Consider the following 16,833-nt stretch of genomic DNA (forward strand, 5'->3'; position numbering starts at 1 on the left):
ACTGTCACACTTGCCAACAGCACAGCAACTTCAGGAGGCTTTTTTAAGCACCATCTGAGGTACCAGGATCTCAAGAGCAAGGTCTGTGGTTCAGCTTAAGACTGAATGAAGCCCATCTTTGCTCCCCACTGCAAGTAAATTTTGAAAATTGGCTTCCTTTCTCTGTAAGCAATGCAGTGAATTAAATGGCGAGTGAATCAAACCAGATGTAATCAAATCGACCGAACCAAGTGGATCAAAACCAGATTTTGTCTTCTTTTATAACTTGCTCCTTGAATTAAATATCTGAACCAAGAGCTACAGTTGGAGAGCAAAGCAGAAGAAAAAATTCTGGCCAATATTTACAGAACTGTAAAGACCGAGCTCCCTACATTCCAATCAGTCAGTTCTTTTCCACTCTCTCCAGTAGAAAAAAATTAAAATGAATAATAACCTCTTCTTGGTGAGGAATTGACATTCCTCTAGTTTGGAAAGTAACTTTAACTCAGTGAAAATGCTCAAGCAACCAACAGGTGGTTTTGGAAGTGGTGGGACAGTAGGTAAACTGAGGTGAAGCTCTGAACTGCATGAAGATGCTGCAGTCGCTCCTACTTGTCCACCTCCATGTTCTTGTATACTCTTTCTAAATGACTTTTGTTGCAGAGAAGTACGATTTGTGGTTACAGTGGGGGAACCCCTTCATTTATTGATCTGAGTCATACCTTTTTGCAGTTTCGAAGTCTGCTCAGAACAGTTCATTTAAATCATTAATATATATAATATTTTGTTGGCAGGGTGAATCAGTTAAACAAGTGTTACAGGGTGTATCTGACCTTTTGCAGCCAACTTGAAGTCCATGTAGTCAATCTGGAAGAATGCCGAATTGGCTTCCATACAACGGATGCTCCAGCTGCTGGTGAACAAAGTCGGGAGCTGTCAGGCAACGCAGCATGGCAGAAAAAGATCCATGATGGTGTGCACTAGCTGTTGTGGGACTTTTGGAAAAAAACCCAGGTTCAAAAGCTTAGCATAAACAAATGCAGGGGGAATTCCTTCAATAAAATCTGAATGTGCTGCAGGGCCAAAAGGCTGGTTATGAGTGTAATTTCAAGCCCAGGATTTTACCACTGACAGGTCTGAATAGCATCTAACTGGAGTTTCTTTTCATTCCCCGAGATCTGAAAACATTTGTTAAAGCCTAAGACACAGTAAGTGTGATGCAAGTGGTTCCATATGTCGGTTACATTATAGTTGCAATTGGTGCTATGGAGAGAGAACTACCTTGTATATGGCAATTCTTGGGGGATGAGGGATGGAGGGAGGGAAGGCCATCAGACAAAACTCCTTCTCCCGGTCTCTATCCAGTGGAAAAACGCCTCAGTTTTGGCTTCCCTTTTTAAACCAGCTACCTCTCTTTTCCTTTAAGATGTTCCTGAAAATGCCAGTCCAGATGAGGGATCTAGACCTGAAATGTTGTGTTTATTTCACTCCATTGAAACTGCCCGGCCTGCTGAGTTCCTCCACTACTTTGAGTGTGTTGCAGCTGAATGAGCTCCTCAGAGGTTTTCCATCCGAGATTTTGGTCAGCTGACCTAGTGCCTCCATCTGTGGCTTCCTGCCAGTTTATTTTTGATGGGACTTCAGCGTTTCTCCTGGGGACGTTTCGCTGGCCTATAGGTGATTTGAAAATGAGGAGGATACAAATGAAGACGTACAAACAAGCTGGATAAACAGCGGTTCGAACAGCATCCACTGAAAGGACCAGTCAATGTTTCAGGTCGGGACCCTTCGTCAGGACTAAAGAAGGAGGGGGCAGGGGCCCTATAAAGAAGGTGGGGGGAAGGTGGAAAACCAATCAGAGGAAAGATCAAAGGGTGGGGGAGGGGAAGCGGGGAGGGGATAGGCAGGAGAAGAGAAGAAGGAATCTAAGGGGAAAGCACTATGGGTAAAAAAAACATAGAAACATAGAAAATAGATGCAGGAGTAGGCCATTCGGCCCTTCGAGCCTGCACCGCCATTCAGTATGATCATGGCTGATCATCCAACTCAGAACCCTGTACCTGCTTTCTCTCCATACCTCCTGATCCCTTTAGCCACAAGGGCCATATCTAACTTCCTCTTAAATATAGCCAATGAACCGGCCTCAACTGTTTCCTGTGGCAGAGAATTCCACAGGTTCACCACTCTCTGTGTGAAGAAGTTTTTCCTCATCTCGGTCCTAAAAGGCTTCCCTTTTATCCTTAATCTGTGACCCCTCCTTCTGGACTTCCCCAATATCGGAAACAATCTTCCTGCATCTAGCCTGTCCAATCCCTTTAGAATTTTATACATTTCAATAAGATCCCTCCTCAATCTTCTAAATTCCAGTCAGTATAAGCCTAGTCGATCCAGTCTTTCTTCATATGAAAGTCCTGCCATCCCAGGAATCAATCTGGTGAAACTTCTCTGTACTCCCTCTATGGCAAGAATGTCTTTCCTCAGATTAGGGGACCAAAACTGCACACAATATTCTAGGTGCGGTCTCACCAAGGCCTTGTACAACTGCAGTAGAACCTCCCTGCTCCTGTACTCAAATCCTTTTGCTATGAATGCCAACATACCATTTGCCTTTTTCACTGCCTGCTGTACCTGCATGCCCACCTTCAATAACTGGTGTACAATGACACCCAGGTCTCGTTGCATCTCCCCTTTTCCTAATCGGCCACCGTTCAGATAATAATCTGTTTTCCTGTTCTTGCAACCAAAGTGGATAACCTCACATTTATCCACATTAAATTGCATCTGCCATGAATTTGCCCACTCACCTAACCTATCCAAGTCACCCTGCATCCTCTTAGCATCCTCCTCACAGCTAACATCTCCGCCCAGCTTTGTGTCATCCGCAAACTTGGAGATGCTGCATTTAATTCCCTCGTCTAAATCATTAATATATATTGTAAACAACTGGGGTCCCAGCACTGAGCCTTGCGGTACCCCACTAGTCACGGCCTGCCATTCTGAAAAGGTCCCGTTTACTCCCACTCTTAGCTTCCTGTCTGCCAACCAATTCTCTATCCACATCAATACCACACCCCCAATACCATGTGCTTTAAGTTTGCACACTAATCTCCTGTGTGGGACCTTGTCAAAAGCCTTTTGAAAATCTAAATATACCATATCCACTGGCCCTCCCCCATCCACTCTACTAGTTACATCTTCAAAAAATTCTATAAGATTCGTCAGACATGATTTTCCTTTCACAAATCCATGCTGACTTTGTCCGATCATTTCACCTCTTTCCAAATGTGCTGTTATCACATCTTTGATAACCAACTCTAGCATTTTCCCCACCACCGATGTCAGACTAACCGGTCTATAATTCCCCGGTTTCTCTCTCCCTCCTTTTTTAAAAAGTGGGGTTCCATTAGCCACCCTCCAATCCTCAGGAACTAATCCAGAATCTAAGGAGTTTTGAAAAATTATCACTAATGCATCCACTATTTCTTGGGCTACTTCCTTAAGCACTCTGGGATGCAGACCATCTGGCCCTGGGGATTTATCTGCCTTTAATCCCTTCAATTTACCTGACACCACTTCCCTACTAATATGTATTTCCCTCAGTTCCTCCATCTCATTAGACCCTCGGTCCCTTACTATTTCCGGAAGATTATTTATGTCCTCCTTAGTGAAGACAGAACCAAAGTAGTTATTCAATTGGTCTGCCATGTCTTTGTTCCTTATGATCAATTCACCTGTTTCTGACTGTAAGGGACCTACATTTGTCTTGACCAATCTTTTTCTTTTCACATATCTATAAAAGCTTTTATAGTCAGTTTTTATGTTCCCTGCCAGCTTTCTCTCATAATCTTTTTTCCCTTTCCTAATTAAGCCCTTTCTCCTCCTCTGCTGGTCTCTGAATTTCTCCCAGTCCTCAGGTGTGCCGCTTTTTTTTGCTAATTTATATGTTTCTTCTTTGGACTTGATACTATCCCTAATTTCCCTTGTCAGCCACGGGTGCACTACCTTCCCTGGTTTATTCTTTGGCCAAACTGGGATGAACAAGTGTTGTAGTTCATCCATGCGATCTTTAAATGCTTGCCATTGCATATCCACCATCAAACCTTTAAGTATCATTTGCCAGTCTATCTTAGCTAATTCACGTCTCATACCTTCAAGTTACCCTTCTTTAAGTTCAGAACCTTTGTTTCTGAATTAACTATGTCACTCTCCATCTTAATGAAGAATTCCACCATATTATGGTCACTCTTACCCAAGGGGCCTCGCACGACAAGATTGCTAACTAACCCTTCCTCATTGCTCAATACCCAATCTAGAATGGCCTGCTCTCTAGTTGGTTCCTCGACATGTTGGTTCAGAAAACCATCCCGCATACATTCCAAGAAATCCTCTTCCTCAGCACCCTTACCAATTTGGTTCACCCAATCTATATGTAGATTGAAGTCACCCATTATAACTACTATTCCTTTATTGCACGCATTTCTAATTTCCTGTTTAATGCCATCCCCAACCTCACTACTACTGTTAGGTGGCTTGTACACCACTCCCACCAGTGTTTTCTGCCCCTTAGTGTTATGCAGCTCTACCCATATCGATTCCACATCCTCCAGGCTAATGTCCTTCCTTTCTATTGCGTTAATCTCCTCTCGAACCAGCAATGCTACCCCACCTCCTTTTCTTTCCTGTCTAACCCTCCTGAATATTGAATATCCCTGGATGTTGAGCTCCCATCCTTGGTCACCCTGGAGCCATGTCTCTGTGATCCCAACTATACCATATTCATGAATAACTATCTGCACATTCAATTCATCCACCTTATTACAAATGCTCCTCGCATTGACACACAAAGCCTTCAGACTTGTTTTTACAACACTCGTAGCCCTTATACAATTATGTTGAAAAGTGGCTCTTTTTGCTTTTTGCCCTGGATTTGCCTGCCTGCCTCTATTACTTTTCACCTTACTACTTTTTGCTTCTACCCTCATTTTACACCCCTCTGTCTCTCTGCACTTGTTCCCATCCCCCTGCCACATTAGTTTAAAGCCTCCTGAATAGCAGTAGCAAACACTCCCCCTAGGACATTGGTTCCAGTCCAGCCCAGGTGCAGACCATCCTGTTTATACCAGTTCCACCTCCCCCAGAACTGGTTCCAATGCCCCAGAAATTTGAATCCCTCCCCCTTGCACCATTTTTTAAGCCACGTATTCATCTGAAATATCCTCCTATTTCTACTCTGACTAGCACGTAGCACTGGTAGTAATCCAGAGATTATTACCTTTGTGGTCCTACTTTTTAGATTATCTCCTAACTCCCTAAATTCACCTTGTAGGACCTCATCCCATTTTTTACCTATATCGTTGGTACCTATGTGCACCACGACCACTGGCTGTTCACCCTCCCACTCCAGAATGTCCTGCAGCCGCTCAGAGACATCCTTGACCCTTGCACCAGGGAGGCAACATACCATCCTGGAGTCTCGTTTGCGGCCACAGAAACTCCTATCTATTCCCCTTACAATCGAATCCCCTATCACGATAGCTCTTCCACTCCTTTTCCTTCCCTCCTGTGCCACAGAGCCACCCATGGTGCAATGAACTCGGCTGCTGCTGCCTTCCCCTGATGAGACATCTCCCCCAACAGTATCCAAAACAGTTTAGGAGGGAGATGACCACAGGGGACTCCTGCACTACCTGCCTACTGCTACGCTGTCTAGTGGCCACCCCTTCCCTTTCTGCCTGTGTAGCCTTTACCTGCGGTGTGGCCAACTCACTGAACGTGCTATTCACGACTTTCTCAGCATCGCGGATGCTCCAGTATGAATCCAATCGCAGCTCCAGACGCTCAATGCGGTCTGCCGGAAGCTGCAGTTGGACACACTTCCTGCACACATAGTCGTCAGGGACACTGGAAGTATCCCTGATTTCTCACATGCTGCAGGATGAACAAACCACAGGGCCGATCTCAGCTGCCATGACCTACCCAATACTTGCCTCAACTTTTGAAACTTTCTCCTTTGAAAGGAATTTACCCGGCCTTACCTCACTTGGAGTGAAGCTCGTCCTCAGCCTCTTCTCGTTGAAGCCTCTCGAGTCAAAGCCTCAAATCTCCACTCCTTCACTGGCCGCTTTCCACAGGCCGCTCCACTTGAGGTAACCCTCTATTTATTTGTTTGAGTTTTTCAAACTGCTTGGTCACCTGACCTCGATTGCCCAATCAGCTGCTTTCTGCTGAGTCTGAGCTATTCAAATCTTGATTGTCTAATCAACAGCTTTCTGCTGAGCTATTCAAATCTTGATTGACTTGATTGCACAGTCCAACTGCCAAAACTGCCAGAATCTCTCGAGTCAAAGCCTCAAATCCCCACTCCTTCACTGGCCCACTCACTCAGTGGCCGCTTTCCAGTGAGTAGAAGAAGTAGAAGAAGGCAGAGTGATGAGGGGTGATAGGCAGCTAGAAGAGGAGACAGAGTGAAGGTGGGATGGGGGAAGGGAGAGGGAGGGAATTACCGGAAGTTGGAGAATTTGATGTTCATACCAAGGGGCTGGAGACTATCCAGATGGTATATGAGATGTTGTTCCTCCAACCAAAGTTTGGCCTCATCATGGCATCAGGGGAGGCCATGTACGGACATATCCGAATGGGAATGTGAAGGAGAGTTGAAGTGGGTGGCAACTGGGAGATCCTGTCTGTTGTGGCGGACGGAGCGGAGGTGCTCGATGAAGCGGTCCCTCAATCTGCGTCGGGTCTCGCCGATGTAGAGGAGGCCGCTCCGGGAGCACCGGATGCAATAGATTACCCCAACAGACTCAAAAATGAAGTGTTGCCTCACCTGGAAGGACTGTTTTGGGCCCTGAATGGTGGTAAGAGAGGAGGTGTAGGGACAGGTGTAGCACTTACGCTTGCAGAGATAAGTGCCAGGTGGGAGATCTGTGGGGAGGGACGTGTGGACCAGGCAGTGGCAGAGGGAACGATCCCTGCAAAAAGCAGAGAGGGGTAGAGAGGGAAAGATGTCCTTAGTGGTGGGGTCCTGTTGAAGGTGGCGGAAGTTGCGGAGGATAATATGCTGGATCCGGAGGCTGGTGGGGTGATAGGTGAGGACAAGGGGGACACGGTTTTTTTTTGAGGATACAAATGAACTGGCCATGACCTTCAACTTCTCTCAGTTTCCTATACCAATAACAATTTCCATTTATTTAGTATATTTAATACAGCTGAACGTAGAAAATACAACATTATAGTTCATACAGGCCCTCCAGCTCACGATGTGACAACTTTATAACCTACTCTAAGATTATTCTAACCCACCCTCTATTTTTCTATCATCCATATGCCTATCTAAGTTTCTTAAATATCCATAATGTATCTGCCTCTACCACCACCCCCGGCAGTACATTCCACACACTCACCACTCTCTTGCCCCTTATTTTCCTCCAATCACCTTAAAATTATGCCCCCTGATATTAGCCATTTCTGCCCTGGGTCTCCAGCTATCCACTCAATATACGCCTTTTATGATCTTGTACACCTCTATCAAGTCACCTCTCATCTTCCTTCGCTCCAAAGAGAAAACCCTGAGGCTACTGAACCTATCTTCATAAGACCTGCTCTGTAATCCTGGCAGCATCCTGGTAAATCTCCTCTGCAACCTCTCTTAAGCTTCTACATCCTTCCTATAATGAGGCAACTAGAACTGAACACAATATTCCAAGTGTGGTCTAACCAGGGTTTTATAGAGCTGTAACGTTACCTTGCGGACCAATCCAATACTAATGAGGGCCAACATACCATATGCCTTCTTAACAACCCTGTCAACTTGCGCAGCAACTTTGAGGAATCTATGGAAACGGACCCCAAGATCCCCGTTCCTCCACGCTGCTCAATATCTTGCCACTAACCCTGTATTCTGCCTTCAGATTCGACCTTGCAAAGTGAATCACCTCACACTTTTCCAGGCTGAACTCTCACTGCCTCTTCTCAGCCCAGCTCCAAATTCTGTCAATGTCCCATTGTAACCTACAATAACCTTTCACAGCATCTGCAAGCGGGGGTTCCCGAACAGATCTCCGTGGAACACCACTGGTCACCAACCTCCAGGCAGAATACATGTACAACCACTCTCTGCCTTCTATGGACAAGTCAACTCTGAATGCACGCAGCCAAATCTGCCTGGATCCCATGCCTCCTGGAACATGCCAAAAGAACATCACAAAAGTATAATCAAACAAAATCTGATCCCCAAACACCAAAGAGCTATTAGAGCAGATGACAAGGAAGAGTTGAAGGAGTGATTTCAAGGAGATAGACAAGGATGACAAAAATTGATCAAAAAAAGAGATTACAGAGCCTCACATTATTTGATATTAGATGGTGTTCAAAGAGATTTAGGTGTTCTTGTAAAAAAAAACCCCACAAAATTGATACGTAGATATGAACAGCAATTAGGAAGAAAATAGTATGTTGGCTTTTTTTACAACTGGCTTGGAATAAAGAATGAGGGATATCTTCCTACAAATAAACATGGCTTTGGAAAGACTGTTCTTGGAGAAGGATATGCAACTTTGACCCTTCTACTTGAGGATAAATATGTATCTTGAAATCAATGTGTATCAATAATCAATGTGTATCCTAAAAGGTGGAAACATACATGTTAATGACAGAACAAGAGCAGAACTGAAGGGGTGAAGTGTTGGAGGAATTTGGAGATGGAAGTTACATGGTGGCAGGGAGCTGCGAGGCCTCGGTTGTTGCATGGACCAAGCCCTCGTGCTACGGCTAGGAGATGCCGGAGTCGGTGTGGCGCAGTGGGCATCCATGCAGGGTTGGGGGCTGGGTCCCCCATCAGTGCTGCCCTAGTGTGTGATGATCAGACTGCTGTTCTTGCCAACAACATCCCATGCCACATCAGTCTACAGGACATCAGGGATGCGGGCTACATGATTATTTTTGTGGCTATATGTTTACTGCTACTGTCCTTATATGTGCCTTGTGCTGTTTATGATTGCTGGTACTGTGTTTTGCAACTTGGCCCTGGAGGAACACGGTTTCATTTGGCTGCATTTGTGCATGGTTGATTGACAATTAAACTTCAACTTACAGAGACAGGAAGGGGTGAGACTCTGCAAAGTTGAAAAATAAGAATAAGAATTTAAATATTAAAGTTAGATCTAATATAAGTGATAGGTGGACATGTTTGATGCCAGTTAAAATATGGATAACCGCGTTATGAATATCCTCAAGGCACAACGAGGCTGCTGGGTCGAGACTGCATTTTAATAGTTAAGTTCAGAGTGACAACAGCATGGACAAGGGTTTCAGGGCAGGGTCATTGATTAGAGATATTTTGGAGGTGCGAACAGTTTTATTAATGATCTGGACAAGTGGTGGGAAGGTCAGTTTCGAGGCGCAAATGAACTGAATGAATCTCAGGGAAATTGAGTAGATGGCAGCCTGTGATCAGAATACTTATGTGGAAGGACAAAGACAACTGGAAGTAAAGCCTTGAAACAGCCCAGACAAAGGACCACGACCCAAAACATCAACTATCCATTTCCCTCTTCTGAAGCAGTCTGACTCATTGATTTGCAGAATCAGGTTTGTTATCACTGACAAATGTCATGCAATTTGTTGTTTTGCTGCAGCAGTGCAGGACATAAAAATTACCCGAAGTTACAAGATAGATAAATAGTGCAAAAGATGAATGATAAGGTAATATTCATAGGTTCAAGCACTGTTAAAAAAGCTTTCAGAGCTTCAGATCAACTGTCTAGGGAAGAAGCTAACATCATCCAAGAAGTGCCTGGCTCGAATCGGAAGGATCGTTGAGCACGGATTTGAACTCACTTTGTAGTTTAACCCTTTCAGCATTGACTTGTGTCTGAAATCCGGAATCCACTGCACAATTTCCAATGATATAACATCCTTTCTAGGGGCACAGCATGGAAACGGTTGTCCTCATCCTGACTGTGCTTTGGCAGTATCCTAGTCGTCTCCTCTCAGACAAAGGCCAATGCTCCAATTACATCATTTATTTTCTTTACTGCTCCATTAGGTTTCAGTGATTTCAGTATTTTGGATCCCCAAACCTGACTGACTTCATATCCAAGAATACTTTGCTGAATAAAAGTATGGAATTCTCTCAGACTTTGTGGCCAATATTGGCTCTTACACAACGACAAACAAAATAACTCACATTTAGGAGACACAGCAGGCATGGAACAACTGCAGCATTCACCTGTGCAAGTTACTCCAAGTGCTCTCCAAATGCAATTTCATCTAGATCAATCACCATCGCAGAGTGAGTTAATCAGCTGCTGGGCAATTAGGGAAGAGAATAGTCTGATTTTAGAAAATCAACCAACAGCCCTCTCCTTTAGTTTACTTTTATTATCGCTCCACCATCAATGGTTACACCTCCTTCTCATCTAGGCTAATATACCAGATGTAATTGAACATGTTCCTTTAAGGGCAACTTTGATCTGTGTCGTCAAACATTATTGGTTGTTGGGACTTAAAGATGAACTGTTTCCAATATTCACCAGTTGTACTTGAGGCTTTCCGATAGCCTATTACTTTATCAATGAGGTAGAACCCATTTAGATTCCAGTGATCTTACTCCAGTTTGCACAGAATCTTGAAGGAAATTTCATGATTCTATATGAGAACCAAAATTCCTTTATGGAGTGTTTTAAATGTAATTATAGAATTGCGAAGAAGTAATGAATTTTGTGTTGCAGGAAGGCTCAGAAAGGGGTTAAAACATTAGCTTTATTTGTCACGTGTGCATCAAATCATACAGAGAAATGCGTCGATTGCATCAAAACAAATCAGTGAGGGTTGTGTTGGGCAGCCCACAAGTGTTACAACTCTTCTGGCGCCAACTTAGCAAGCCCACAACTCATCAACCCTAACCACAAATCTTTGGAATGTGGGAGGAAACCTGAAACCCGGAGGAAACCCATGCAGTCACGGGGAGAACGCACAAATTTCTCACAGACAGTGGCAGGAATGTAAAACCCATTGGTGACCGCTAGGACTCGCCAACGCACTACTGTGCTGCTAGGAAGTGACAGGAATCTGTGTAATCAGTCCCCAGTATCAGCCCTGACCCAGTACTTACTTGACTCTTGCACTGAAATTGGAAAGCTCTGGAGTCTAGACACGATTTCAGGTTCATTACTGTCTTGGCCAACAATCATTCCTCAATCAAGGGCACCCAAATACATTTCCGAAGCATTTTCCTTATTGCTATTTGTGCGGTCATTATGTGAGCAAATTTGTTGCTTTGTTTGCTTACATAATAACCATGACCACACTTCAGAAATACTTGAATGAAACAGTTTAAGTTGGCGATAAAAGCACATCCTTCAGGGTCTTAAGACAAGAGGTTGTGTCACACAAATGTGATTGAAGGTTTCGAACAGATAACGAAGCGTATCTATGAGGGTAGGGCAAGCTTTACCTGGCCTTTGTCAAATTTCCCACAAGAAAGACTGGTTCAACAGGTTAGGGCAAAGGGAATCTAGGGCAGGCTGGAAAACTGAATCCAAAACTGGCGATACGATAGGAGACAGAAGGGGATGGTAGTTGATTGCTTTAGTCATCGGATGTCTGTTCCATAAGGACTGGTGAATGACTTGGATGTGGATGTAGGGAGCACGACCAGCAAGTTTGTGGATGACACAAAGATCATTGGAGCTGTTGATAGCGTGGAGCGTTGCCTTCGGCTGCAGAAAAATTCACTTTGCTGGTGAACTGAGATGAGAAATGGCAGAAGGAGATTGGACCAGACAAATGTAAGAAGAGCCAAAACAACAAGTTGCTGGAGCAACCGTCGATGATTCAGGTTAAGATCCTGCATCAGGATTCAGGGTGGAGGGGGAAGATAGGCAGTAAAAAGAGGAACGGGAGAGGGGTGAGATAGATGCCCGTAGGTGATGTGTGGACCAAGGAGGGATGAAGGATGATGAGCAGAAGGAGCCAGGTGAGGGAGAGGATTCGGCCAAGTTGGGAGATGGAGGCTAGTGGGGTGGCGGTGGTGATAGTTGGAAACAGACAAAGAATACAAAAAGAGACAGGTACAGCCAGGTAGGAGAGAGGAGAGTGGAGATGGAAATTATAATACTCCAGCCTGCAGGAGGATAAGCAGCAACACAAAGGCTAAGTATTATAATCTGATAAGCAAGGAAAGTGATAATGGGAAGGGAGAGATGGAGGGCAAGTAGAACCAGAAGGGAGATCAAAACAGGTATTTAAGGGATTGAGGGGGTAGAGGAAAGGGAATAAAAGTGGAAGGACCAGACATGGGTCAGAAGCAGACAGGGCGGGAAGTATAGTAAGTAGATAAAGGTGACCTGAAATTGGAAATTCAATATTCATAGCATTGGGCTGAAGGAAAATTTGGGAGTGCTAAAGGCAAGGCTAGGACATACACCGTGAATTGTAGGGCCCCAGGGAGGACTGAGGAACAGAGGGACACGAGCACAAGTTCACAGATCCTTGAAGGTGTTGGCATAGGTAGATAATGTAGTTAAGAAGGCAGAGGAGAAACTGGCCTTCACTAGTTAGGGTATCAAGTACAGCAGTAGGGAAGTTATGCTCCAACCTTACAAAACCTTGGTCAGACATCAGCTGGAGTTCTACATGCACTCCTGGTGACCATGCTTTCGGAAGGATGCGATGGTGCTGAAGAGGGTTCAGAGGTTGCTGCTCGGGAGGAAGCAGGTCAGGCTGGACATGTTACCTACTTTCTCCATGGAGAGGAGGTTAAAAGGGGACATGACTTGAGATACATAGAATTATGAGCAGCATGGATAAAGTAGACTGTAGGAAGGTTCTCCCCATATCGGATGTAGATATGACTGGAGGACGTGGATTTTGGTGACTGGAGGACGTGGATTTTGGTAACTGGAGGGAAAATATTTAAAGAGGGAGGTCATAAGGAGATCCTTCTTCACTCAAGGGGTGGCAAGTATCTGGAATGCACTGCCTAAGAGGGCACTTGAAGCTGGGTCACTGACACCATTGCCCAAGTGTCTAGATAAGTACAGGAGCCGCCTGTTTTTCAAACATTCACTTTATGACACCTCGCTGATTCGAAAGACCTACATTAATAGCTGTCTTTGCTGACCAAAAGAGGATTTCCGCTGTTATGAGAAAAAACGCCCGCTTTAAATGTGTGTTTACCCCGAGGAAGACTACCATGACCAGTGAGGCCTTGCGTGGGTAGGTGTGTGCACATACATGTATGTGCCGATTTTTTCCTACAAATCGGTTTTAGCTCGCTGTCTTCCTGATTCTGGTAAGTGAAACTACACCGTACATATAATATTTCTACTTTATATAGGCTGTGTGTTTATCATATCATTCCTGCTTTTACTATATGTTCGTGTTATTTTAGGTTTTGTGTGTTATTTGGTAGGTTATTTTCTTTGAGTCTGGGAACGCTCAAAAAATTTTCCCGTATTGCTTCTTCGCTTTACGACATTTCGGTTTCATAGAAACGCTCTACCTGCGGACAGCAGGGGAAGCCTGTACTCTGCATAGAGAGCAATGGACAAAGTGCTAGGAGATGGGATTCACGTGGAAAGGTGTCCAGTGATAGGTGTGGATGAATTGGGATGACTGGCCTGTTTCCATGACTCCAGCGCACATGGCTTAGAAAAAGGGATGAAAGTAGAATGAGGACAAGAAAAAAAATGGAATGGTGGGAGAACTCAGCAGGTCAGACAGCATACAGGGAGGCAGAAGGTGTAAGATGATGCTTCAGATCAGGACCCTGCAATAGGATCTCAACCCAAAACACCGATTTATACATTTTGCCTCTACAGATGCTGCTTGACCGGCTGAGTTCTTCCACCATTGCTTTCCATTCCAGATTCCAGCATCCACAGTTTCTTTAGTTTTCAGTGAATGACGACACTTGAGTCAACAAAGCCCTACCTCGATGGAGATTTTCTTCTATCAGTTTGGTTTGATGGTGGAATATTTGTTCCTGAAGCCTGGAGACTGATCGTTTCATTTTCTCTCTTCGTGTCACCATGTAGCAAAGATTTCTAACCTGTTGAATCAAACAAGTATAATTATTACCGATAGTATATTACTTCTTTGCACTCTTCATACTTTCAATATTAGAACACAACAATATTAAAAAACAAAGGAGCTGGTTGTGGACTACAGGAGGAATGGAGACAGGCTAACCCCTATTGACATCAATGGATCTGGGGTTGAGAGGGTGAACAGCTTTAAGTTTCTGAGTATACACATCACCAAGGATCGCACGTGATCTGTACATACCGGCTGTGTGGTGAAAAAGGCACAGCAGTGCCTCTTTCACCTCAGACGGTTGAAGAAGTTTGGTGTGGGCCCCCAAATCCTAAGAACTTTCTACAGGGGCACGATTGAGAGCATCCTGACTGGCTACATCACTGTCTGGTATGGGAACTGTACTTCCCTCAATCTCAAGACTGCAAAGAGTGATGAGGACAGCCCAGTGCATCTGTAGATGTGAACTTCTCACTATTCAGGACATTTACAAAGACAGGTGTGTAAAAAGGGCCCGAAGGATCATTGGGGATTTGAGCCACCCCAACCACAAACTGTTCCAGCTGCTACCATCTGGGAAATGGTACCGCAGCATAAAAGCCAGGACCAACAGGCCCCGCTCTTCCACCAGGCCATCAGACCGATTAATTCATGCTGATACAATTGTACTTCTATGTTATACTGACTGCCCTGTTGTACATACTATTTATTACAGATTACTATAAATTGCACATTTAGACAGAGACATAAAGATTTTTACTCCTCGTGTATATGAAGGATGTAAGAAACAAAGTCAATTCAATTCAAACTGACAAGGTTGCATGAAATTCTGTTAGACAGAATATAAAGTAATGACCTCGCTCAATAAACACATAGAAGGCCTTCATAAAATCTTGTTTCCTAAAAGGTTCAATCTGCACACAAGAAGTGTACTATAATCACAGGGTTACAGTTGATGCGATGTATTTACTGTGGAACTGTCTCAGAAAGAGCATGTGGAAACAATGATTTACACCTAACGCAACACTATATTAACGCCAAGGGTAGAAAAAGACAAATCTGTTCTCCTTAGATAGCTCTGTAGGGTTGAGAGTGGCTTGCTCTCATCTTGGTTCTGTGGGTTCTGGGATGCCTACTGAATCCTAAGTGGGATGGGCTCTGGGACAAGTGGGGCAGTTGGTTATTACAAAAGTGGTCTGTGAGTTGTTTGGACCACTGCACACTCTTTCTGGACTTTGTGCTTTGCTTCTGTGCTCCTGTCACAGTGACTCAAAGTACTCAGTGCTTTACTAGATGCTGGTCCACTAGTTTAATCTATCATGGGCTAGAAGTTCCTTTAAAGAAGCTTTCAAATGTCCCTGAATCACATTCCATGTCAGAGCTTGGCAACATGTTTTGGAAGTCTGATGCTTTAACTATTTCTACTGAATTTGTCTTTACTTTCAGGAACCTGTTTTTAACTTGAACCTGTGGAGGCAAAAGGACGGTCAAGGTTTCAGTTCAGGATCTGCATCTGGACTGTGAGTGTAGAGCGTAAGAGCCAGGATAGAGAAATGACGGGGAGGGTGTGAGACAGAGGATGGTAGGTGATAGATCAAACCAATTGAGGTGAGGGACAATCGGCAGAAGGAACCAGACACCTCCCTCCCACCCATTTCCATCACCCAGCCTACATATTTACTTGGGTTTCTTCTCTATTGGCTCATCTTTCCACTCCTACCCCCCCACCTTGTGGCATCATCCTTCCCTTACCTGGTTCCATCTATCTATCCCCTACCAGCCTCTGTCTTTACCCTCCCTCTTCCCTTCCCTCACCTAACTCCATCTGGTTCCACAAATCACCCATCAACCCTTGTTTCCTCGTACTGTTATAAGCTGACCATCTTCTCTCAACACATTCTTGAAGCATTGTCTTGTCCTGAAATGCTGACCATCTCTTTGCCTCTACTGATACTGCCCGACACTCTTGAGTTCTTTCAGCAGTCTACCTTTTGCTCCAGAATCGTTTTATTCAATTCTAATTGTCCAGTAATCCAAGCGGAGATTTATTTATTTTACAGACGAGCTTTAACCCCAAAGGGAATGTCACTTCTTCATTTGGGCATGCCAATTAACCAATGGTACAACTACCCTTAAGTACTTTCAAGCTCTCAAAGTGAAAAGGATGCTTGAAATTTTATACCATTTGCTCAAATCACAAACAAATTACCAATTATTTCGTCCCAGGAATTTGATTTTTACTCCATGATAACTTGGTTAATGAAATTATCGCACTCCATTCCATTAGTACAACCCAACAATCAGTTCTAAGGCCTATTTTAAAGGTAGGGGACACTGAATATGATTTCTGTTTTGTTTCAAAACACTCACCTCCAGATAGGAATACCCCACTTTAACAGCTGACTAATTTCATCCCTTGGCTCAAGTACTGTGCTCTATCTCTAAAATAGAAGAAATAATTATCCCCAATACATTCAAGTTGGCCTGGCGTCTTCCACTCAGGGATGGTGTTATGTTGACAAATAGAAGGTTTTTCTGGCCATCTCTTAGAAGGTTGGTCAGAAAAACAGGAGAAAGAGAACAGACCTGAATTGTGAACTCTCTTCCTTTTTCAATAGATGCTTCCTAACCTGAATATGTTCTGCATTTTCTGTCTTCATCCACAGAGAAGTGGCTGATCTTTGATGACTTTTAACTATGAAGGACAGTGTGAGGTCCAGAAGAGATACTACTACTTTTGTTTTTGGCTCCAGCTTGTGGACAGGTACAAACAGGGACCTGGAAGTAGACAACCAGGACTGGTGAAGCTGAGAGACA

General features: G+C 44.2%; 1 protein-coding gene across 6 annotated transcripts in view; it reads right to left on the reverse strand.

Annotated features, from left to right (window-relative positions):
* The window catches only part of jade2 (jade family PHD finger 2), a 172,436-nt gene that overhangs the window by 22,756 nt on the left and 132,847 nt on the right, over window positions 1–16,833 (reverse strand). For all 6 annotated transcript variants that reach the window (XM_073067130.1, XM_073067131.1, XM_073067134.1 and 3 more), the window contains one exon: window positions 13,915–14,032. In XM_073067130.1, coding sequence (XP_072923231.1) covers window positions 13,915–14,032 — 118 coding nt within the window. The remainder of the gene's footprint in view (window positions 1–13,914; window positions 14,033–16,833) is intronic.

The sequence above is a fragment of the Hemitrygon akajei genome, chromosome 15 (genome assembly GCF_048418815.1).
Source record: "Hemitrygon akajei chromosome 15, sHemAka1.3, whole genome shotgun sequence".
NCBI lineage: Eukaryota > Metazoa > Chordata > Chondrichthyes > Myliobatiformes > Dasyatidae > Hemitrygon > Hemitrygon akajei.